The sequence below is a fragment of the Nipponia nippon genome, unplaced genomic scaffold (assembly GCF_047370975.1).
Source record: "Nipponia nippon isolate SJK-2023a ecotype South Korea unplaced genomic scaffold, ASM4737097v1 scaffold_5, whole genome shotgun sequence".
Taxonomy (NCBI): Eukaryota; Metazoa; Chordata; class Aves; order Pelecaniformes; family Threskiornithidae; genus Nipponia; species Nipponia nippon.
The window spans coordinates 439,826-461,821 of NW_028262369.1; the positions used below are offsets into that span (position 1 = coordinate 439,826).

The window sequence follows — 21,996 nt, forward strand, 5'->3', positions numbered from 1 at the left end:
TTCAGCTATTGGGAGGCTGTAAAACCAGCCTTTGGGACCCCTTTTTTTTTAAACTGAAAAAGATAGAATTGATACAAGTCACTCTGAGAGGTCATCAAGGCGGAGGTACTTAATGCCCTCTTTGCCTCAGTCTTCAATGGTAAGACCAGTTGTTCTCCGGGCACCCAGCCCCCTGAGCTGGAAGACAGAGCCAGGCAGCAGAATGAAGCCCCCATAAGCCAAGGGGAAATGGCCAGCGACCTGCTGAACCACTTAGGCACGCACAAGTCTGTGGGGCCAAATGGGATCTGCCCAAGGGTGCTGAGGGAGCTGGTGGAGGTGCTCACCAAGCCACTCTCCATCATCCACCAGCAGTCCTGGCTCACCGGGGAGGTCCCAGCTGACTGGAAGTTGGCAAATGTGACGCCCCTCTACAAGAAGGGCCGGAAGGAGGATCCAGGGAACTACAGGCCTGTCAGCCTGACCTCAGTGCCGGGGAAGGTCATGGAGCAGGTCATCCTGAGTGCCATCACACGGCATGTGTGGGACAACTGGGGGATCAGGCCCAGCCAGCGTGGGTTTACGAAAGGCAGGTCCTGCTTTGACCGACCTGATCTCCTTCTATACAAGGTGACCCGCTTGGCGGATGAGGAAAAGGCTGTGGATGCCATCTACCTGGGCTTTAGTAAGGCCTTTGACATCATTTCCCACAGCATTCTCCTGGAGCAACTGGCTGCTCATGGCTTAGACAGGCTTTTGCTGGATAAAAACCTGGCTGGGCGGCCGAGCCCAGAGAGTGGTGGTGAATGGAGTCAAAGCCAGCTGGCGGCCGGTCACCAGTGGTGTTCCCCAGGGCTCAGTACTGGGGCCGGTCCCATTTAATCTCTTTATCAACGATCTGGACGAGGGTGTGTATGTGGTGCTTGGGGACATGGTTTAGTGGTGGAGTTGGCAGTGCTGGGTTAACGGTTGGACTTGATGATCGTAAGGGTCTTTTCCAACCTGAACGATTCTATGATAGCAAAGGCTACAACTCCCAGCTAAGCGTCAGCATCCTTCAACACTGAGCTCCTGTCAAGAGCTCAGCCACGCAGCAAGGGTGGGTGCTTTGCACTGTTTGCTGGGGCTCATATAAGCAGTACCCCTCCCATAACAACGATCTCTGCGCATTACTTCAGGCTTACCGGTATCTGGAAGAGATGCAGAAGAGAATTCCACCCACGAACCTGACCTACTACGTGACGCAGCAGACCATTGAGGCAGTTCACCGAGGAGCAGGCATTCCTGCAAGCCGAACCCTGCTTCCAGAGCAAATCTGCCACAGCAGTATGGAGAACAGAGAGGTGGAGGAAGAAGTGGCTGACGAAGCGGAGGACCCTTGACAACTTGCACTTACCAAACACCAAGCTGACTTTAATACTAGGTCATTCATTCTGCCCTCATTAGGGGTCGTATATCCGTCAACACGCTGCTGCGATAAGGCTTTTTTGGTTATTACCAAGAAATTTATTTGTCCTGCTTGACTGTACAAGCAACAGTATTGAAGTTAATGCATTATCTCAAACACTACATACAAATGATTCACACGTATATCCTGTAATGAAGCTATTTTTAGTATTTTAATAAATTTGAGGGGGAAAAAAAAAACCCAAGAACTGCATATTGTAACTTCAGGCCTTTTTCCGAGTACAGAAAAGAGCTGAGTAACTAAGGTGGAAACTCCTGAGTTAAAATTTTCAAGTACAGCTTTGATCTAAGTCAGCAGAGGTGCTGACTTGTCAGTCCCTGGAAGTCAGAACTTCTGAAAACAATCTCTGTCGCGTCTGGGCAGGAGCCTGGGTAAGAGTTAAACTGCTCCCCGACCGTGGAATGACGGGAGACTCCCCCCAGCCCAAAGCTTTGTATTTCAGTACCTCACAGGGTCCTGCAGGCTGGAGCTACCATTTACGAACATCTGGGCTAAACCTCAGAATCACCGTGCGGCAGGGTTGGAAGGGCCCTCTGGTCCCCTCCTCCCTGCTCCAGCAGTGTCACTGAGGCAGGGAAGCTTCTTTGTGAAGCTGCTTTTCCAAACACTGCAGTTGGGTCACGCTACTCTGTACTAGTCAGATTTTAGGATGCGTATTTCTTCCCTGGCACAAGTAGGACCATGAGAAGTGAAGCCCAGCATACGCAACCGAGGTTTTGCTCACCTTTAAGCCCCTTTGTGACCCTGCCCCACAAAGGTGTATTTATAAAGTCACTGTCATACGTGTCATACCAACCAGCTCTTCTGCTCAGAGTGATTTTTCTTTTTCCTGTTTTGCGACTTGCTTCAAAACTTGGGGTGAAGTTTTTAAATTGCACACTTTCAGGGAAAAAGGGGGGGGGGGGGGAATTTTAAGGCCAAAAATCTGGATGTTAGTTATCCTTTAATAGAAACTTATCTCTGTACTAAGATTATACAAAAAGAATTCCTGCTTTGTTCCTCCCCAACCACAGCACAGCTCTAGCTCAAGCCTTTCAGGTTTGGCACATTTTCAGAACTTCAGTGTAGCTATTCAGTTCTCGCCTCTCGTCGGCGGTGTCATTCCCCACACCGCGCCAGCCCTTCGAGCGGCAGACCAACAGCTATTGCACCGAACGCTGGCTGCTGGAAGGAGGGGGAGCCTTTGTCACGGACGTGTCACAGACTCAGCCCTGGGAGGTAAGCAGCCCTCTCCAGCCCTCCTGTTTTTCTGACAAGAAGTCTGCTATGAGATCTTCCCTGTATTTTTAGCAGAGCACTCAAACCTGCCAAGGTTATAAATAGCTGCGGGTGGGGGCTGGGGAGGTGTGGGGAGGATGGCAGCGCTCGCCTACCTTCCTGCATCTGTACACGCCGTACCGGATAGCAGTAGCTCACTAAATTGGCCTCCACTACAAAGTCCAGATGTCAAGTCAGGTTCGCTGGCTTACAGCTCTGCACCCCTTCCCCCCTTCTTCCTCTTCTCCAGCCAGGTGACTGCTGGAGCGGCCCCAGCAGTGCCTACATGCATTCAGCTGGCAAGAGGATGAGGTAAAGGTCACTTCTTTTACCCTTCAGCTAGGAAGGGAGAGTTTGGAGTTTCTTTTTCAGGTTCTCCATTAGTAGCAAGTTCTGCAAGGCCAGCCTCCTGCAGTCCCCATCTGGATCTTTCTCCACCACATCTGTAAAAGAAGAAGCCACTGTTAGTTGGAAAAATGGGGAAAACCGCCCTTCACCGAACACTTCTCCACTGTTCCATCGGCCGTCACAGAACAGCACTAAATGCAACAAAGTCTGGGCTGGACATCAGCACTTGCAGGAATTTTGTTAGATCAGAAGGCAAAGATGCGCAAACTCGATCATCTTGAGCAGTATGAGTTTAGCTGAGCCCCGACTGTCACGTGCGGTAATGCTCGGTTCGTTCCTGTAGCAGAAACAAAGTCAGTTGGGTTGAAACACTACAGAAACTGTCTGACCTTGCATTCCATGGGATCACCTCCGTGCCAGAATTTATACTTGTGCCCTTGAGCTATACACGCCCTTTGTACAGCTGATCCACTAGCATGAACGCAGTTTGCAATCAGAAATCCACTCACTCGAAAGCCTGAAATCTCCACTCTGCCAGTTCCTGCAATCTGAACAAATGCTCAGTGCTCCCACCTCAAACCTGTGCTCACGCTGCCCTTCAAACGGGGGAAAGAAGGAGGCAGGCCCCAAGTTTCAACACATTCTCCCTTCTGAGAGGAATCTTCTGATAAACTAGTCGGGCTTTCGCACTTTATGCGGCAAGTAAGGGAGGGCCTGAAGCTGCTTCCAGCAGCTGTTATTTCAGGGGCCCTTAATGGGCCTGCAAAGTAAAAACCAGGATGCGCGCAGGATGTCTGAGCAGGGGGAGCATGGAAGAGCAGAGAGCCTGTGCAAGGATATCCTGTACGCACAAGCAGCGCGCTCAGAGCCCAGGACTGTCAGCCCAAACACATGACTCATTCAGAGGGAGTAGGGCTATTTATAACCTCGGGGCGAGCTTCACAATGGTGTTGCCATACTCCCTCTACAGAAGGCAAAAAGGAGGAGGTTCCAAGCCCAGAAGCTGAGATGCCGCTGTTGGCACTGTTTCTAATTGCCAGGAGCATGGATCTTGAACTGCTGCCACCGAAAGGGAGGCGCAGGGCACCGGAGAATCGTTCAGGTCCTTACATAAACCAAACTTACCTATGACACAGCTCTACAGCACTTGCGAGGGGTGGGGAATTCCCTCAAAGGCAGCTGCTGAGGAATCAAAGGAACTGTTTCCTAGAAATGTTTAGGTATTCCCTCCCCCCCCCCGGGAAGGATTCGGCTACTCAACAGCAGGCCCAGCATGGCATTAAGGGCAATGACAGGCAAGTACAAGGTGGATCCCAGCCTCTCCCCCCAAAGCATCCGCTAAGTAGACAGTACTGTGACAGTGACTGAAGTAGCTTCTCACACCCTGCTGCAAACACTTTCTAAGGGGAATAGTTCTAGTTCCAGCCCAGAGGCTGGCGGGCAGGAACAGTCCGTCATAGTCACACACGACCAGCAGCAATCTGCGTAGGCTGTGCTCTAACAACAAACTGGAGCAGATGTGTAGATTTCTGCGAAATGCTTCATGGATAACATTCTCTAGCCCCCCGTTCCTCATTGTGCTTTAGCCATAGCAAGAGAACCGTAGATGCTCCAAGCTGAAACCCAAAGCGGTGACTTCTCCTGGCCGTTAGGCACGGTAGTAGAAGGCCTGCATGCTTGACAGCTTGTCATTTGTTCCAGCTACAGCAGTGCATCAATACATGACACCACTTGCAAATCTTGTCTGGCTGAGCCAGGAAGCAACAGCAAGTCCGCTAGCTCAAAAACCACGATTCAGTCACAAAAGTAGGTGTCTGGTGCCTGACTTCACCTGTTGGAGCAGCAAGGAGGAGCCCGGTGCCTCCCTGTGACAGCGGTTTTACTGACAATCGTACAACAAAGAAAGCGCAAAGGCATAGCCCAAGAAGCTGCTGTGTTTCAGGAAGCAGCTCTAGAAGCACTTTTAAATTGCACTTAAATCATACCTGACCAGACGCAGAGCCGAGTTGTATTCTTTAAGGTTTCTGAAAGGCTCCTACAACAATTTCCCCTTCTCTACTATACGCACAGCTGGGATCTTATCCTGCTCTCATTCCCACCAGGACCTACCAGGCAGTTTTCATGCAAAAGCGCTGCATGTACAGAGATGGCTATTACACTACCTACAGGCATGAAAAGATGCTACTAGCTCTGTCGTCCTCCTTCCAAAAATAACGCAATAAAAACAGATTACGCAGACCCTCATGCTGAAAATACATTTATAACATTCCTGGAAAGGCTTTACTTGGTAATAGCAGCGTTAACTGCAGAGACAAGCAGATTCCTCAGAGCACACCATGTCATGGGAAAAGTAACATTTTTGGCCCCACAAGGCAGCTCTCTCCCTTTTCAAGGGCACAGAGCTCCACAGCCTGGGAGGAGCAGAGGCCAGCTGCGGCAGCGTTGCTTCCTGCGGGAAGCCAGCTCACCAGGAGGGAGAATGGTGAAGGAAGCCAACGCAGGGAGTTGCATGAGGTCCACTCAGAACACAGGGGAGGCTTCAGAGCAACAAAGCGCAGAGAACGCTAGTTCCTCTTGTACTTCCAGCACACGGCGATACCTGACCGCCAATTTGCACAGTTCCAGCCTGCCAGAACCCACAAACCCTTGTGTTGATGCAAGGTGCGTTGGGTGCAGCATGCAAAGTCATTTGCTGTCTTTCACAGGTCGTTCTTTCCATCAGCAACGGGAAGTCAGGAGATGGGCCCATGCTCTTCTTCCTCCTATTTTTAGCACTAATGAAACCCATCTTCTGTGCAGGTGGTGTGAACGGGCCGTACCAGCCCTGTATGTTACTGCTGGCCAAAGTCACCGCCTGGATGTAACATGCAATATGGCAATTCTTTCTGCAGCTTCACGAGGTGGGTGGTTGGACGCTTAGACAGAGAAAGGGGGCACATCATATATTTTGGGATTTTTTTGATTGGCCCGTACATAGCTCTCAGCTTATGCTTCAGATACCTCAGTAACGCCTCTACAGCACACAGTGCGGTCTGGTCCTTGCCCTAAACTTACAAGCAAGTGATAAATATGCTTATCATGCAAATCTTTGGTGCACAACACTAGGACATCGCTGCTATCATCACAATTACAGAGATGCTGCACAAAGGCTGCACCGCTAACCAGAAAAACACTGGCGTACACCACCACATCCTACCTCCCAGCCAGGACTGCGTCTCCAAAAGCTCTTCTGTCATGTCTTCCAGAAGACGCTCCGCCGGGACGCCAAGGAGCACGGAGGAGACACAGGACAAAAGACCCTGGCGCACGTACCTGTTGGAGAAAGACTGAACTGGTTAGAGCCTGAAGCTTCGTGCTCTACCTTGATTTCCTCACCTCAGGGGTTCTCCAGTTTCAAATGTTTGTGGTTATGTTGACTTTTGCCATATTCCTACAGATTAGGAGTGTAATCACGCACCAGCTGGCAGAGCGCCCACATACAGAGCCCCTACCATACTGTGGGGCAGGGAGTCCAGCATAGGTCCGAGTCCTGGACAAGTCTGAGATCAAAACAGAAACTGGACGTTTACAGAATTTTGGCTACATGTCTTAATTTTTTTCCAGGGTTGAATGCTGGAATTGAACCTGAAGTTTTCTAAGCTCCCTGAGTAAACACAGATGAAACTATCACATGGATAGCTGATGAAGAAATTTGTCATGCTTCCTATGGGTAACGACTGTACCTCCGCACTAGAAGACACTAGCCAAGTTCATACGTTGGCCTGACACTAAAGCAATGCCTTCATTACATGCTCTTGCAATACTCAGTCATAAGAACACAAGGCTGGAAGAGAGCACAGAGTTAATGCATTAAATCATGGATATTCTCAGTCAGGCGCTCGTCTTGGACAAAGACAAACCATGGCTGGAGACCGGCTCGCAGCTCATCTTTAAAAATGAAAGCAAACAACTACAACTCACGAGTCAGTGTGGAAACGCAGAGCCCAAACAAACTCCAGCAGTGCCTTTCCCATTGCCGTAACTGCCTGCAAAACAGGGTTATGACAGAAACACTGAATACCTTCACACTCACGCCACCCTACAGAGCTGGACCTTGAGATACACTGCCATGAAGATCAGGGTTACCATTAACTTTATTTTACAGATAAGGAAACTTAAGCAGTAAAGTGAAATGATGTGCCCACTCTCCCAAAGAAATTGATAGCTTTTCTACCAGAAGCAGCAAAAGAGAGTGCAGGGGCGTCTTGAATCCCATGTCTCTCTTCCGACCATTTTTTTCCCAGGCCTTTTTGCAACCTCTCAGCACACGCGACTCAAACTTGCTGCCAGTCTAAGGGCAGCAGGCCCCAGGGCACACTGCTGTTTCAGAAGGCACCTCTGAGTTCCCAGGCTGGAACTCTCTCCTGCTATCTGCAAGCTCGTGCAGCCTTTCTTACCACAGTGTTGACAGCCAGGTACATCAGGATTGCTAAAGTGTGGACCAGTCTTCCAAGGACAAAGTGATCTTCCCCCAGGAGATCAAATGTTGTCAAAGGCCTGCAAGTGCAAGATACACAGTCCTGTAGCAGTGAGAAGGATGATCGTGCATCTTTGGAACAGTCAGGGTGGTTATGCAGGGCCAACTGTCCCCCACAAGCCTGAATCCCTACGACAACAACAGTCATGATACAGTCATTCCCAGTTTAACACAGGCCACAGCTGTTTGCTCTCATCTTTGCTCCCAGACCAGTAACATCCTCTACTCTTACAGCAGGCATCACTTACTCTACCTACCAACAGGCTTTACTTAGAAAGAACTGCATGCAAAAGCTAGCACCACTGCCATACTAGAAACAAACCATTAAGACCGGTATTACAAGAACCTTGATTCTCATGGAATCAATTACTCAGCCTTCCTTAGGTAAGCAAAGACTTAAATGATTGACAATAAACTGTGTCCCGTGTCCTACAATGTGGTCACAAGGACCAGTCCAGGCGACAGGCCCAAACCGGAGACAGTTAACTTTGGTTAAAGACTGCCGTCCGAGTTCTGCGGGTGTTTTGTGTGAGCCTCCCAAGGTGAAGGGTCAGCCGAGACAACTGGTTTGGTACTGCCAAAATCATCCACCTGTGTACCTGCTGATGGGTTATTCTTCATAATGTACCTTCACTTCACATCTTACATACTCCTGCCCAACAAGACTCCACAGGGTAAGTCCAAGAGACCACAAACCCCTCCTCTCTAAGCTTTATGCACGAGCCAGGCGTCAGTGTGGTGTCACCAGACTCCCGCACAGGTGCTGGGCTTTAGCCTGCTGCTCTGAGGCAAGCAGAACAAGCAGAAAGGTTCGCTCTGGCAGCTGCCAGGCCCACATCCCAAGGTGCTCACACTCACCTGTCGAAGTGCTGAATCAATGGAAAAAAGAAGTGCCCAGCAACAGAATTGAACTCATTTGGGCCAGAAGCCAGTTCCACTTGAGACTGACCCTGTTCAAGAGAAAAATGAAGTCTAGACACAGGACGCAGCTCCCGACTCTTCCACTTCACTGGACCCACTGTCAATAGGTTCCTTGCAGCCATCCCCCTGTCAGCCACGGCTTGCTTGTCCGCCTATGGCTACTAGTTTCCAGACTGGATGGCTCACTTCTCACTTCAGATCCTCTCACACATCTAAGTATTTCAGTAAAATATAGCTCAGTACTGCTGGGTTAGATATAAGAAACAAGAACATGCAATGGATAAAGCAGTTTTGGAAAGCAAGTTCTCCAGGATTATCCACAGGGGAGTTCTGGGATCTAGGAAACTGGCATCAATTTATCTCCCTGAAAAATAGGAAGGCTGACACAGTCCAGTCCGGAGGCAGCTCGTCTGATGGAGGAGGCTCTGGGATCTGTGAGGTGCAGTCACAGCTCCCTGCAGCGGCCAGACAAGCTCAGAACAAGCACAGGACAGCAATAACTATCCCTCAATGCAAGGCAAGAGTTCAATGTTTATTTTCCTCTCCCTGCCGGGAGAGGACTACAGGAGTTGGTACTCTGCACCGAAAGATTCAGCCAGATACTAAGATAAATTTATTTTTGAAGTTACACAGTCTTTCCTTTGGATTGGGCCCAATTTCATAGGTATTTTGCTCTTTCCGGATAGAGCTACAGCAGCTCCTAGTGTTCCTATTCTTCCTGGATTTGACCTTAGTTTGTTTCTGCCCTGGCCTCACCATAGCAAATCTCCGAGTCTTGCTTTTGATCCTCTCATCAACAATTCTTCTCCAGTCCTTAGAGCTGTCACTTCCAGGAAGGAGCTGGATACAAGGTTTTTGGGCACCAGAATGCTTGGTCTTCCCATGGGATTTGGGATAGGACAGTTCCTGAGCTGCCAAAACCAATATCTAGATGAAAAAGAGGGAGGTTCTGTTAAAAAGGGGTAATCGCTGTACTAGGCAACAACAACAGTTACCTGCACCCAAACTGACAGGAACAGCAAGGCAGAAAGGCACGACAGGTTTAGAATGAAGAACAGCAAGGTAACCGACCCCCGAACCACCAACTGGCTCTGAGGTACTGACCCCGCTTGGTCACTTAGCCCTGAAACAGCAGAGTGGCTCCTTCAGACACCGTAAGTGAAATTATGTAGGAGTCGTCACAGGCAGATCACTGTCTTTCAGAAAGTGAAGATAACACAGACTGATGACGTGTTAGGGAACAGCGGCTTCTCCTAGGCAAACGACCATCGTATGTGTTGCATTCTGTGGGGAAGGATCGCTGTATAATTGGAGCGTAGCACGGTTATGAACAAGAGGGCAATGCCAGGCACAAATACTAAGGTAAGAGATTTCCATGCCTCTGCCTCCTCCTACGAGGAATAGAAGGCAACCCCGTTACATCTCAGGGAAACAGCACTGGTGCAACAAAGACACAAGGAAAGTGGGAAGCGAAGAGAAGAGCACTTACATCGAGAATGTCCATGCGCTGACGAAGACTATAGTTCAGAGAGTAGAACTGGGAGGTCAAGTACTTTGCTACCTGTGCAGAAAAATCAAGGCAGAATGAACACAAACCCAGGCTGGAAACAGCCTTCCCACTAATTCTAGAAGCACTGCATTTCAGGGGGAGTCCTGCTTCCTGTTAGTTAACAATCAGCCTCCAAGAGAAGGCAAGAGACACGCTGTGCAAACAGGGGAAATTCAGACCCTTCCACTTCTAGATTCTCCCAAAGGAAGTAAGTGACAAACAGGACTTGGCCATTCTTCTCCCCCTCCTGTGCCGAGGAACCCAAACAACTGCCACGGCAGCTTTGGCACTTCAAAGGAGACCTTACTGCAGCCTTTCAATACGGAAAGGGGGCTTATGAGAAAGATGGACAGAGACTTTTTACCAGGGCCTGTACTGATAGGACAAGGGGTAAAGGTTTTAAACTGGCAGAGGGTAGATCTAGATTGGACATAAGGAAGAAATTCTTTGCTATGAGGATGGTGAGAGACTGGAACAGGTTACCCAGAGAGGCTGTGGATGCCCCATCATAAAAAGTGTTCAAGGCCAGGTCGGAGGGGCTTTGAGCAACCTCCTCTAGTGAATGATGTCCCTGCCCACAGCAAGGGGGGTGGAAGTAGATGATCTTTAAAAGCCCCTTGCAACCCAAACCATTCTGCGATTCTACAATTACAACCACCAGTCAAGTCGTCTTCTGCAGAAGCCCTTTGTGCCTCAGCTTCCCTCTATGTGAAACAATCTCCCCTTCAGCGCAATAAGTCCTCATCTAATTTGCCTTGTCAGGTATACTCATACTAACAGCATCCAAACAGTTCCTCCAGTCCATTGCAGCTCTGACAGAGTTTTCTCTTTCCTGTTGTTTCAGTCATCCGTTGCAGATTTTTCAGTACATAGCCCATCTCTGTATAAATGCTGTAGACATGAACTAGCTATTCTACCACACTGATAGCTGCTTCTATCAAGCTAGCAAGAGACTTCAGCTGCTTAAATTTTTACCTGTGTCTCAACTGGAAAAAGGAAAGCAATAAGAGGAACTCACAGGTATTGGATCTGTGGTTAAAACAGCTACTTGAGCTCTCTGACGGAGCTCCACAAAGCCTTCAATACAGGTCTTCTCCTCCAGATGCAATAATATTTTTGCCAGCTCCACGCTAACCTGCTCAAAATATGAAAAAAGGAATCAAATCCCTGCAAGTGGTTTGTTTTTTTTTTTTTTTCCCCTCACAGGATTTACACAGCATTTCTAACGCTTGAGCAAAGACAATGAGGGTATGGAATATAGGCAACATGTCCATTACTTAGGAGGGAGAGAAAACACATTAAGCTAAATGCCATCCAGAGATTTCTCAAAACACTGAACAAACCCTTATGCCAACTTCTCTGTCCCCATTCACTTTGGCTTTTTGGACAAGTGGTGGCATCATGACAGAGGAGGACTTGTCACTGTAACTGATGGGTTAAAGGGGACAGTACCACACCCAAAGCCCATCCAGCTCAGTGACATGTCTGATGAGCAGCAGATTGTGCATTGTTTACCAGACTACACCCCCTCCCCTTCTCCGCTGGCAGAGGCCTGTCTCTCTGCCACATTCAGGTGTTCCCCAACAAGTGGTGGTGAGCACTCATCACACCGGGGACCTTGTCCCAAGTTCCTCTCACCTGAGCTTTTCATCTTGACCAGTACAATCCAACTGCTCCCTCAGGAGGACGTTATACTTGTACAAGCAAATAGGGAAAGTCCGTTTGATTTTATACCCCTTTTTGGGGGGGAACAACAATTAAATTAAATTTCAATTCAAAACCAATTAAATCCAAAATTAAAATCAATTGGTCCGTGGAATTTGTGGCTGCTCTATAAACTGCACTTCTAATGCTTTTTCCGCCCAGCACAAAGCATGGAGCTTCCTCTGCTTCCTCACGTTACGGGCAAGCTCTGCTTGCAACGCATTTCATTTTCAGCGTTGGAGCTGCTAAATGCCATACTGTTGCCAGCACCTTTGCCTGCTTCTTTGTTCCTTTGTGCTCTGTAGCCTCACCTCCAAAGCAACTATTTCCTTCTATTTCCCTTCCCGAGTTGAAAGCTTTAAATCCAGGCACACGTTAGCCTAGCCTGCTGCTCTGTTGGCATGTTTAGTCTCCTCACGAGGGCAAAGGGATAATCCTGTATTACAGCCCACCGGTAACTCAGCTCATACTACTTCACCTCTCTTGTTGCTGCTGGATTCTTTCGAACCAAGCTCTCAAGAGCCTTGACTGTAGCTTCCCATTTGTCCAGATCTTCAGATCCTGTCAGGACTGAAGGTAATCAAAAGACAAACAAAAGCTATTAACAGAATGGTTGTGCTTGGGTACATACCCCCACATTTCCTCGGCCAATAGTTTGTCTTGTTATAGGCAAGTATCACTGACCCAGCGCATGACCAGCATTAGGAACTAAACTGAAATTACTCCAAAATTACAGCTCAACACTTTAGCCCAGACTACTGAAATCCTACAGCTTCTTCAAATTAGCTCAGAAAAAAATAACCCTACGCAGAGATCACTCTCCCAAACCCAGTAAGAAACAGATAAAGACACAGCCCAAAATCTCCTACCTTCAATACAGTCTCGGATATACACAGGAGCCTTAGTCTTCAGTTCTTTATCCTCTGACATGTCATAAGGGATGAGGTCATCATCACTGTAAAAGAAATAAAGGCAGGAGTTAGTCTATGGGGTATAGACGTTCTTCCTTTCCCCAGCTATAGACACAAACAGGAAAGAACCAGCACATACACTGCCGGAACACCATCACTCTTGCATCACCCAGCAGCGCTGCTGAAGCCTGGCCTGAAAGGGTTCCTTAGGAAGTTCTATGACTCACTCTGAAGCTCAGTGAAAGAGCAGTTCTGTGACGAGATCTGGGACTGGATCTCCTGGTCAAGTGCAGATGGAGCCAGGTGACCAAGAGACCAGAAGCCGATTCCTGAGATTTCTTTATATATTGCTAAAGTGACAGAATAAGGCAGGTCCACTATTACAATGGGTAGATATATCCATAGTTCCAGGAAACAAGCATCTAAGTCAAATGGCGTAAAATCAATGGTTGTACACGATGTGGGCTTTGCTTAAATTATTGACTAACATACTTGCGTGCAATTTCCTACGCAAAGTCCTATTCTGCTGCATACCACTCAGCTGAACAAGGTCAGAAAGCTAAGATTTGCCAAGAAATGCAGCTACCAACAGCTCCCTTCTCCCCACGTCTGCTCTTAAGAACCTGCCATTTCTTTTCCATTTCCTACCAGTTTCTTGCCCCCACACCTGTCAAGCTCAGCATCTGACTCCTCATCTGGCATCACAGGGGCTGCTGTACGCGATTTCTTGTTACTTTCCAATACCAATGGCAGTGCAGCATCTGCTTTCTCATTCCTGCTGTGAGGAACAAGAAGGATTAAAACCAATAAAGTAACAGTCCCTATTCACAAGCAAGAAACTACCCACACCACCAACCCTTGCTGCTTAAACAGAACGGCAGATAATTATTTCTCCTGCGGCCTCCCACCCAGCTTGGATGACACAGGAACAAAGCCCTGGGAAGGAGAATGGGGTGAGGGGAGAAGCGAAGCAGAATCTCTTAACAGAAGAGCAATGGATAACAAAAATTAAGCTAGCTAATTTGCTCTGTTCCCCCTGCACTAACTTATACCTAGGACTGCTAAGGAAAGCCTTATCCGTGGTAAGTGGATCACCCTGGCCTGCACCATATTTGAAGCTGTGACTGAAACTGAACAAATGGGGAAGAAACATCTTTAACCTAAATTCATCATTAGTGGGATGAATATAACAATGGAGACTTTTTTTTCTGTCTCTGTACCCATTTCTGTGGACTTTGGCATTGTCCTTTCATCTCTCTAGTTCTCAAATGCTGTCTCAATCAGTTGTTTATGCTGATTATGCCCCTAAAATGGGAGCAATAAATCCTCTGGGTTTCGCTGGAGTGCTAGACGGCTTCATTTGCTAATAACACGAAGTGCTTCGTTCATCTGCTGATAAAACTAAGTGCTTCAAAAAGCCTCAGCAGATGCTATTGAAATTAAAAGCATCAAAACCCCCAGTCTTTAGACTGACAGATATGCTAGATTTTTGTCATGGATGAATGGGTGAGGGGTATATGGCCCAAATGCCAGATTTCCTAGATGTGAACAGAAAGGCCCATTTGATTCTACCCAGGGGCACGTAAGACCCCTAGAAATTGCAGCATGGTTTCACCATGTGCAGCTATCAAACAAGCAATTTTAATACATACTACCATTTGAATTATGAATTTAACATAACTACACTGCATTGTAAGAATAAGGTGCATTATACTGCTTAAGAATATGTACGACATCTTGAATACTGTATACAGTTCTAGCATGTAACTCAAAAAAAGGTATGGAGAAGGGCAAAAAGATGGCATGGAGATGAACAGTAGCAATATCTTACTCATCATCTGGAAGGCTGGGGACAACACAGAATGGTGGAGTCTGCACCAGAAGGGACTTCAGTTGTCTTGCTTCATCATCTTCTTCGTACTAGACATTCAGAAAAACTGTTACTGCACTCTATTTGATTGCAAATGGGCCCAGCATTCAACATTTGACCCTTCTGCTGTCTGCAAATGAAGACTGAATCATGAGCAGATGGACCCACACAAATCCCATTTGCTTCAATCACTGTGCTGCCAGCAGTAATGTATTTATGCTGTATAGCAATCTGTGCCACAGGTAATCTTTGGCCCTATAGTTAATGGCAGTACCTGATCACACCTTGCCTGAATGTTATTTACAATCTTTAAAACATTTAATAAATGGCAATGTGACATGAGGGATGACGCAGGTTTTTAAAGAATTAATGTGATTTAATCACATAATTCTTATAAACTCTACGGGAAATAGCAGAGCGTATTTCCTCACGTCAATCTTGAAACTCCCCACTCAGAGCAGGTCTTCCCACCACGTCAGGGACTGAATGTTCACCACTGGTTTAGGTTTGAAGTTTCCTCTCCACTTCCATGGGTCAGATTCCGATTCCCTCATGCAATACGATAATCCTCTAGCAGTCCTTTAGTATCATCAGTTTACCCTGAACTTTATCATCAGATTACGCTCTTAAGGTCACTCTCAGCCACGTGGCTATTTTCTATACAATTGGTTTTTGTAAACAGATATCCTCTCTTTTTGAAAGTGTTGCTGTCTCTTCTTATTTCCAGATAAGTGTTAGAACTTGCTATAATGCCCTGGATCATCTGGTTTAAAGCTTTTATTTCCTCTAAGCCCTGCACACCAGACATAAATTTCATTATAACCTTCACCTGAAACTTCAGGACAGGCCCATCAGTGTTTATTTTTGAACTAATGCTCTCTGCCACAATCATTCCCAGACGCCGTATTTGTGGCAGGTTGCTGTCCAAGTGGCATTTCACGCCCTCCATCATGCTTGTGAGAAGCTCTGAAAAAAAACAAACCGTGCACGAAACAATGACAGAAACAAACATCCATCCTTACGCCAGCTCCCCGAGAGGGCACCTTTAGCCGCTCACCACCTAGTAATGGGCAGAAAGATAGAAAGGGCCCACGCAACTGTGACTTCTCTTTCCGCAACGGCAGTATCGACCTTCAGCACCAACATGATAAAAGCATGCTCTTTCATGGGGTACAAAGTCAACAAAACATTGCAATATATTCTAAATTTGGAATATTTCAGTTTTCACTGAAACAAAAAAGCATGGTAAGTCAAGTCAATCTTTAGCTTGTTTTTAGAGTGCTTCAAAGCCACTGAAGTGAAATGCCATGTTTTGAGGAAGCTACAAATTCTGACCAGTACAACAATCACGGAGGGAGAAATTTCCCTCACCACCTAGAGAAGTTGAAACAGGCAGATAACACCGGTATTTCTCAGCCCAGAGAATGACGGTTGCCAGCTACCAGGCAGGCTTACTGCTGTTTGACTGACCTCCTTCAACTCAGAAAAGCTTATCTTTGCAACCGCTGTCAGATAAGAAACATTATAAAACTTCAGTACTGTTAGTAAATAGCAGGTCACTTATTCACCTAAAGAAGAATTAATTCTAGAATGAAACAGATGAACAGCTCTGGTAAGTCAACCTTCTCGCCCCCAAAAGCCATACACACAGGGAAGTAAGTCTGGACATCGGACTGACTTTTTTTTTATTGCAACAGAAACAGAAATTTTAGACCAGGACCCCAATGTGCTACCCACTGTACGAATACAGAATAGGAGGTCCTTGCCGGGAACTCACTACCACTACTCACCTCACACTGAGGGGAGCAGGATGACACGGAGGAATGCACATGGGTAGTCAGAGTCCGATCAAACAGCTTTTTATCCTTGGTGTACTTTCCCCTGTCCCCTTTGAAGCCTTACTCATGCTCCAACAGTAAGCCTATAAATTGCAAATCACACCATTCTTCTAACCAGTCCCAGAGGCAATCCTGATTTTCCTGCAACAAAACTTAAGGGCTCCTAAACCACTGTTCAGGTAAGAACGTTAGTTCAGAGATAGAGTTCTCCAATTTTATAATTTAAATCTATGCACTTGGAACGATATAGTATCAGTGCTGAAGAAAAAGAGGATTCCAGGAGGCTACCCTGTTTGCCAAGATGAAGATGGGGCAATTTTCTTTATTCATAGATGAGAATAAGATGTTTTTCTACTCACAGTCAGACCTTCTGTTAAACAAACCTAACCCTTCCTTCTCCCACTGCCTCACCTTGCCTGCAGCTCTCGATTTCAGGCTCCTTCAGGTGGGAGAGGCAGATAAGGATGGCCTTGCTAATATACTGCTGCTGCTCAGGTGGAGAGTGCTTCACAGCACTGCTGCTGCCCCAGGTCTCCAAGAGTTCTTGCAGCACCTGAATCAGAAAACTCAAGTTGGCTTGAAATGGATCTTTTCTACACTCAAGTAATCTTCTTTTTGAAGCACGTTTTTTAATGTATTCTGATGGCCCTTTGGTCTTCATGCTTCCCAGCGAACTTTACATTCCCTACAAACAGAGCTAACTTTGTATTTCGGGGGCCTCAATGTACTGTGTTTGACCAACTGAGAACTCCACACCACCTTCATTTAATATATTGTTTAATATAATGGGGTTTTTAAATTTAAAAGTTATATTATATGCAGAGCAATATGTATTACTGTCAAAAACAGTATGATATTATATGGTTTTATATGTTTTTAGTTCAATCTTATACAGGTGCCCAGTACTTCCAGATAACAGAATAACAGAACGTGTAACCAGTGAAAAAAAATAATTGACAAAACAGTAGAGATTTCCAGAGATACAAATTTCCTAGAAGTTCCATCACACTGCTGACATGGAATGGGAAAATAGCTGCATCCCCACTGAGGAAAAGGTAGATGAGAGAGATTCCGAAGCATCAGCCACTTGGCACACAGACAGCTCCCAACCAACTTCCTCACTTGCTGCCATCTGCCCAGCCACACAAACAGGGGATGACAGAGGGAGCTGAGAAGGATGGAGGACACGGGACATCTGTCGGAATCCAAGCCTCCGTAGTTTTGCTACTTGGAAGACAATTTACCAATTACATATGAAAAACTAACGCCAGCAGTGCAGAAAGTCTTCGATTTGTATATCACAATTTACTTGTGATAGGGTAGGGCTTCCCTCACTCTTGTGAACAGTAAAAAAAGTGCCTTAGAGAAGTACCAAACTGTGCACCCCACAGACACACGTACACGCACACTCACACAGTAGAATTTTTTCCATCAGATACCTCACCAACAACGTTACTTAACCTTACTTTGATCAATAAAGCGCGCCGAAGGCTATCCAGGGACAGGTAGCCAAGGAGGTTCTGCAGCACTGCAGTCTGCAATGAAAACCATGAGTCTTGCTTTAACTGGGCATAAAATTGTCACCCAGCAATGACAAATGTGTATTTTTACTATGCTAAAGTTTTCATTCTGAGGGACTGGTTGACAACATTCAGAGACAGAAAAGTAAGCAAATTTCAAAAAAACAATCAAACACACCCATGCAGTTGCTGATGAAATATATGGAAAAACAAGGCAGGAATACAGTACAGTATTTTTACCATCCAAACCGGATAAGCACAGTCCCAGGCAACCATGGAACACAGAAAGTCTAGAGAACATCTCTCACAACATCGCAAGCCACAGAACACTTCCTAACACCTTGCGACAAACTCAGATGCACAGGGAAAAAAAGAAAAACAACCAGTCCCTATCTCATCTCTGCAATCTAATTCTTATCCCTGAGGGTGGGTCATAGCTTCTTCAGTCTCTTCTGTCAGATTCTAAATTAACTAGATGTCTCCAGCTCCCCAGAACACTGAAATTACGTGCAAAAAAACATTTGGTTCCAGAAAAAAGAGTACAGTAATTCTGCTAATCACCTTCAACCCTGAGAGAGCACATGAATCCCATGACTTCAAAGCAACCATTTACCTCTCCCTCGTCACTACGTTCAGCTGAGGGGATGTAAGTAAACAGCTGCACAGCTCAGGTACATGTGGAGAGACTGAGGGCTGGTTTCAGAATGAAGAGTTAAATCTTACTCAAGAAGACCTGGAGTTCAGCTAAAAACCACGTTGGCACTTGGGAAAAACAGGCGTTACTACACCGCTGTTCAACGCAGAGTCCTTACCGTGTGGCAATACTGCAAGAGCAGCACCTTCTGTGTCACCACAAACTGAGCTTTCTTGTTTTTCACTACCAGGTTCCCCAGCAACCTAGACAAGGTATCTGCCCTAGCAAGACAGGTCAATAGCACAACATTAGGAATCCATGTAATTACTGTCATGCTGCTACTAATCATAGGAAATTCTGTGAGCAGCTATTTGCAACAAAGTCTCTAAAACACCTCTAAACTTTAAAAGTGAGTCAGTAATTGCAAAGAATGTTTTCACTTGTTTTTTCACTGCACATCATGATGCACATCTTTAAAGAATGGTGCAGGTTCTACCTGAGAGGGAACAATCAGGTACTTTACCCCTGGAGTCTCTCAGGAAATGGCACTGTAAGTAACCGCCTACACAAACACACACACACACCCCCCAGCATCTTTCAGAAACTGATTCCGCAAGTATTTGTGAAAAAATTCCAGCTTTTGCTCTGAATCAGGGAGAAAAGCAGAGTTCTTACCCTGGTGCTCTCTGAACAAAACCAAGGACCACTGCTTCCATCCAGCGGTCCGGCACACATTCAACCAATCGCCAGCATATTCTTTGCCAGATGCAGTCTGACTTGGTGAGATCGGTCAGGCGGGGTACCAAAACGCTCAGAATTTCCTCTGAAGTGGAAGAGAAAACAGGTGAATACACCAGATGGGCAGAACCGCTGCAATGGTACTCAAGGTCAGCCTGCAAATTTCAAGATCCTTACAAGACGAAGAAATACAACGCACAGTTTGCCGTTCTAAATTGTTCCTGTGGTAAGAACTAACCTAAGTGGCCTAAGGAACTGGCAAGTATTCCTCACCACAGTAAATAGCTAGAAAATCTTTCCTCTTCTTCCCCAGCCCTGTTAACTACTTCTGCATTCAGTGGCTTCAAAGTCCTAAGCAAAGCCAGACTGAAGGCTACTCACATGAGAGGGTTGTTACATATGGGCAGCGATTTATGCTGGTATTTACAAGGCACTTTCAGACCACTGGATGAAAAGCACTGGAACATTTAATAGTTATGCCCCAAACGGCAGGACGAGAAGGCCAATAACCTCATCAGTTTCTGAGAGGAGAACAGACCACATTCACATGGGCTGACAGAAAAGCATCGACATCTCTCAGGTACGTAGTTGAGTAGCCTCAGAAGGCAGAGAGCAGCCTGTGCAGTCCAACTCACAAAACCCACGAAGTATTAATCGGTCAGTCTCCCGCTCCCTCTGTTGATCATCATCATAGTCATCCTTCTGTACTAAACACAGTAAAACAGACTTTCCCCCTCCCCAAAATAGTATTGGAAACCACTCACTTTGTCTCCCATGAACGCACACCTTCCCCAGGACATGAGAAACAAAAGAGATTGAGCAATCCAAGCCACCTGGGATAAAACAGACACAAGCTTAACAAGAGCATCACCAGCATCCTCCAAACCACCTTCACAAGGAGGTGCACGCACTTCTACAAGTGCTGAAGCCTAAAACCACAGATTAACTTTTTCTTTTCAAGCATCATCTCCTCCTCCCTCTACCACCTGCCTTCAGGCACCAAACAGCACTCAGTATTATTTTTACACAGCAAGAGTCAGATGACTAAAATAGCTCAGTCCCACTTTAACGCAATGGTAACAAAGCCACTGGTTCATTCAGTGCCATTTAAATCTTCCCTACAATTACTTCAGCACAGACCAAGTGACCACAATTAAGCTTTGGCAACAGATACCATTAACAGCTTGCAGAATTGCAGCTTTCGGTGGGATTTTAAAAGGCCTTGGCCGTCTTCCTCATTCCTGGTACTTTATGCTTTTAAGGAGAATAAACTTGAGCCCGAAGGGTGACCGTGAGGCTCTGCAATACCCGTTATCTGTATTTCAAGCACCAGCCAAGGGGGTCCATGCACAAAACACTTCCTCAGAAGAGCCGTCTCTATAGCAGTCCTCCTGCAATCTCACCTCTTAGAGAATCGGAGATCTTCTGCAGCACCTGGATAATTGCACCACCCAAGAGAGGAAAGTAGTTCTGTGGGAAAAACACTGGCGGGTTTTTCCCCTGGAGTTTATTGCTCACGTGATCAGGCAAACATACGATCTTGTTGAGCAGGGCCTCTTGCAGCTCAGGTGAGCCAGCCTGCGCTGGCGGCTGGCAGACCTCCCACATCAGAGCTGAAATCCGTCCCTCCTGCAGGAACTGCTCCAGCACCTCAGCCACCTCCCTCGGATGCAAGCCAGGGCTGGAAGAAAGTAACCGGAGTAAGTCCCTGCCCCTTTTAACAGGTAAAAAAAGATGTGCACGCTATTGTTTTGCTGTTGTGGTCTCACCACTACAGCAATGCTGCTCAATCACGCAGAATTTTAATCAAAATCAAAGCAATTTTAATCTCTTTGTATCTCTACAGCTTCCTTGGCTGTTAACGTTTCAGGATCGTCAATAAGCATAACTGAAGACAGTTTTGTGACCTCTGTGGAACACATCAGTACTGCACGTGGGTTTCGAAACGAAAGGACTGCGGGGCCGGAGAGCAGAGCAAGGCCCACGCTGGCTCATCCCCCTCCGCTGCACACTTATGCCCCGTCACGCCACAGGTGGGGCATCCTCAGACCCCTCCTTTGCGCTCCGAGGCACCCCCCGAGGGGACGAGCCCCTGCCAGCTCCCCCGGCCACCGCCCGCCTCCGCCCGCCTCCCACCGGGAAGCCAGCCCGGAGCCCCGGCCGGGCCCGCGGGAGCCGCCCGCCCGCCCGCCCGCCGCGGCCCAAGCCGGACTGACCCCGGCGAGGCCAGGGCCTCCAGCAGGACGCAGAGGGCGAGGCCGGGCGGGCCCTGCAGGAAGCAGCTCTGCCACACGCCCTCGGGCCGCGCCGCGCGGGGCGCCCGGGCCAGGCTCCGCAGGAAGGCGCCGAAGAGCGCCCGCTCCCGCTCCCCGAGGGCGGCCGGGCCCCCCGCCGCCGCCAGAGCGGCCGGCACCGCGCCCAGCGCCGCCGCCGCCCCGTCCCCGTCCCGCCCCAGCGCCGCCGCGGCCTCCCGCAGGCCGCGCTCCAGCGCCGCCGCCATGGCGCTGACGTGCGCGAGGCGGCCACCCCGCTTCCGCCCGCCCGCGGCGGCAGCCAATCGGCGGCGCCTGCCCGCGTGACGCATGTGAAAAGCGCCGCCCGCGCCGGTCTTAAAGAGACAGGAGCCCGGGGAAGGGGGGGGGTGGGGCAGCCCCTCCGGCGGCTCCGGCTCCGCCGCCCGGCGGGAGCGCGGCGCCGGTCTCGCCGCACAAATCGCCGGTCCGGGGGGCTGCCGGCCCCACCG

The 21,996-nt window shown here is 47.9% G+C and overlaps 2 protein-coding genes across 11 annotated transcripts in view; one reads left to right on the forward strand and one right to left on the reverse strand.

The window, feature by feature from the left end:
• IFT140 (intraflagellar transport 140) overlaps positions 1-1,639 on the forward strand; it is a 94,207-nt gene extending 92,568 nt beyond the window's left edge. For all 4 annotated transcript variants that reach the window (XM_087734118.1, XM_087734121.1, XM_087734119.1 and 1 more), the window contains exon 30: positions 1,158-1,639. In XM_087734118.1, the coding sequence (XP_087590244.1) occupies positions 1,158-1,361 (204 nt within the window). In that variant the 3' untranslated portion in view covers positions 1,362-1,639. The remainder of the gene's footprint in view (positions 1-1,157) is intronic.
• Positions 1,580-21,776, reverse strand: TELO2 (telomere maintenance 2). 7 transcript variants are annotated; one of them, XM_087734128.1, is made up of 21 exons: positions 21,470-21,776; positions 20,657-20,934; positions 20,018-20,086; positions 19,191-19,338; positions 18,694-18,796; positions 17,828-17,896; positions 16,773-16,914; positions 15,353-15,489; positions 14,485-14,573; positions 13,321-13,428; positions 12,612-12,697; positions 12,221-12,312; positions 11,057-11,173; positions 9,979-10,050; positions 9,246-9,416; positions 8,427-8,518; positions 7,489-7,588; positions 7,013-7,077; positions 6,249-6,364; positions 3,562-3,648; positions 1,580-3,147 (listed from the first exon to the last, which is right to left on the reverse strand). In XM_087734128.1, the coding sequence occupies exons 1-21, from the start codon at positions 21,751-21,753 to the stop codon at positions 3,044-3,046; spliced, it is 2,529 nt and encodes an 842-aa protein (XP_087590254.1). In that variant the 5' UTR covers positions 21,754-21,776; the 3' UTR covers positions 1,580-3,043. The 7 variants fall into 7 exon arrangements, with proteins under 7 accessions (XP_087590254.1, XP_087590248.1, XP_087590253.1 ...); XM_087734122.1 differs by lacking the exon at positions 3,562-3,648; XM_087734127.1 differs by lacking the exon at positions 3,562-3,648 and having other exon boundaries at positions 13,321-13,431; positions 21,470-21,774.
• Positions 21,777-21,996: the final 220 nt, after the last annotated feature.

Excerpts from the sequence above, each read along its gene's own strand:
- TELO2 (XM_087734128.1), bottom strand. The coding sequence starts at position 21,753 with ATGGCGGCGGCGCTGGAGCGCGGCCTGCGGGAGGCCGCGGCGGCGCTG. Across the intron at positions 16,915-17,827 it reads GGCGCGCTTTATTGATCAAA|GTGCTGCAAGAACTCTTGGA; the intron begins GTAAGGTTAAGT and ends TTTCTGATTCAG. Across the intron at positions 3,649-6,248 it reads GACGCAGTCCTGGCTGGGAG|GGCAGCGTGAGCACAGGTTT; the intron begins GTAGGATGTGGT and ends CCCCGTTTGAAG.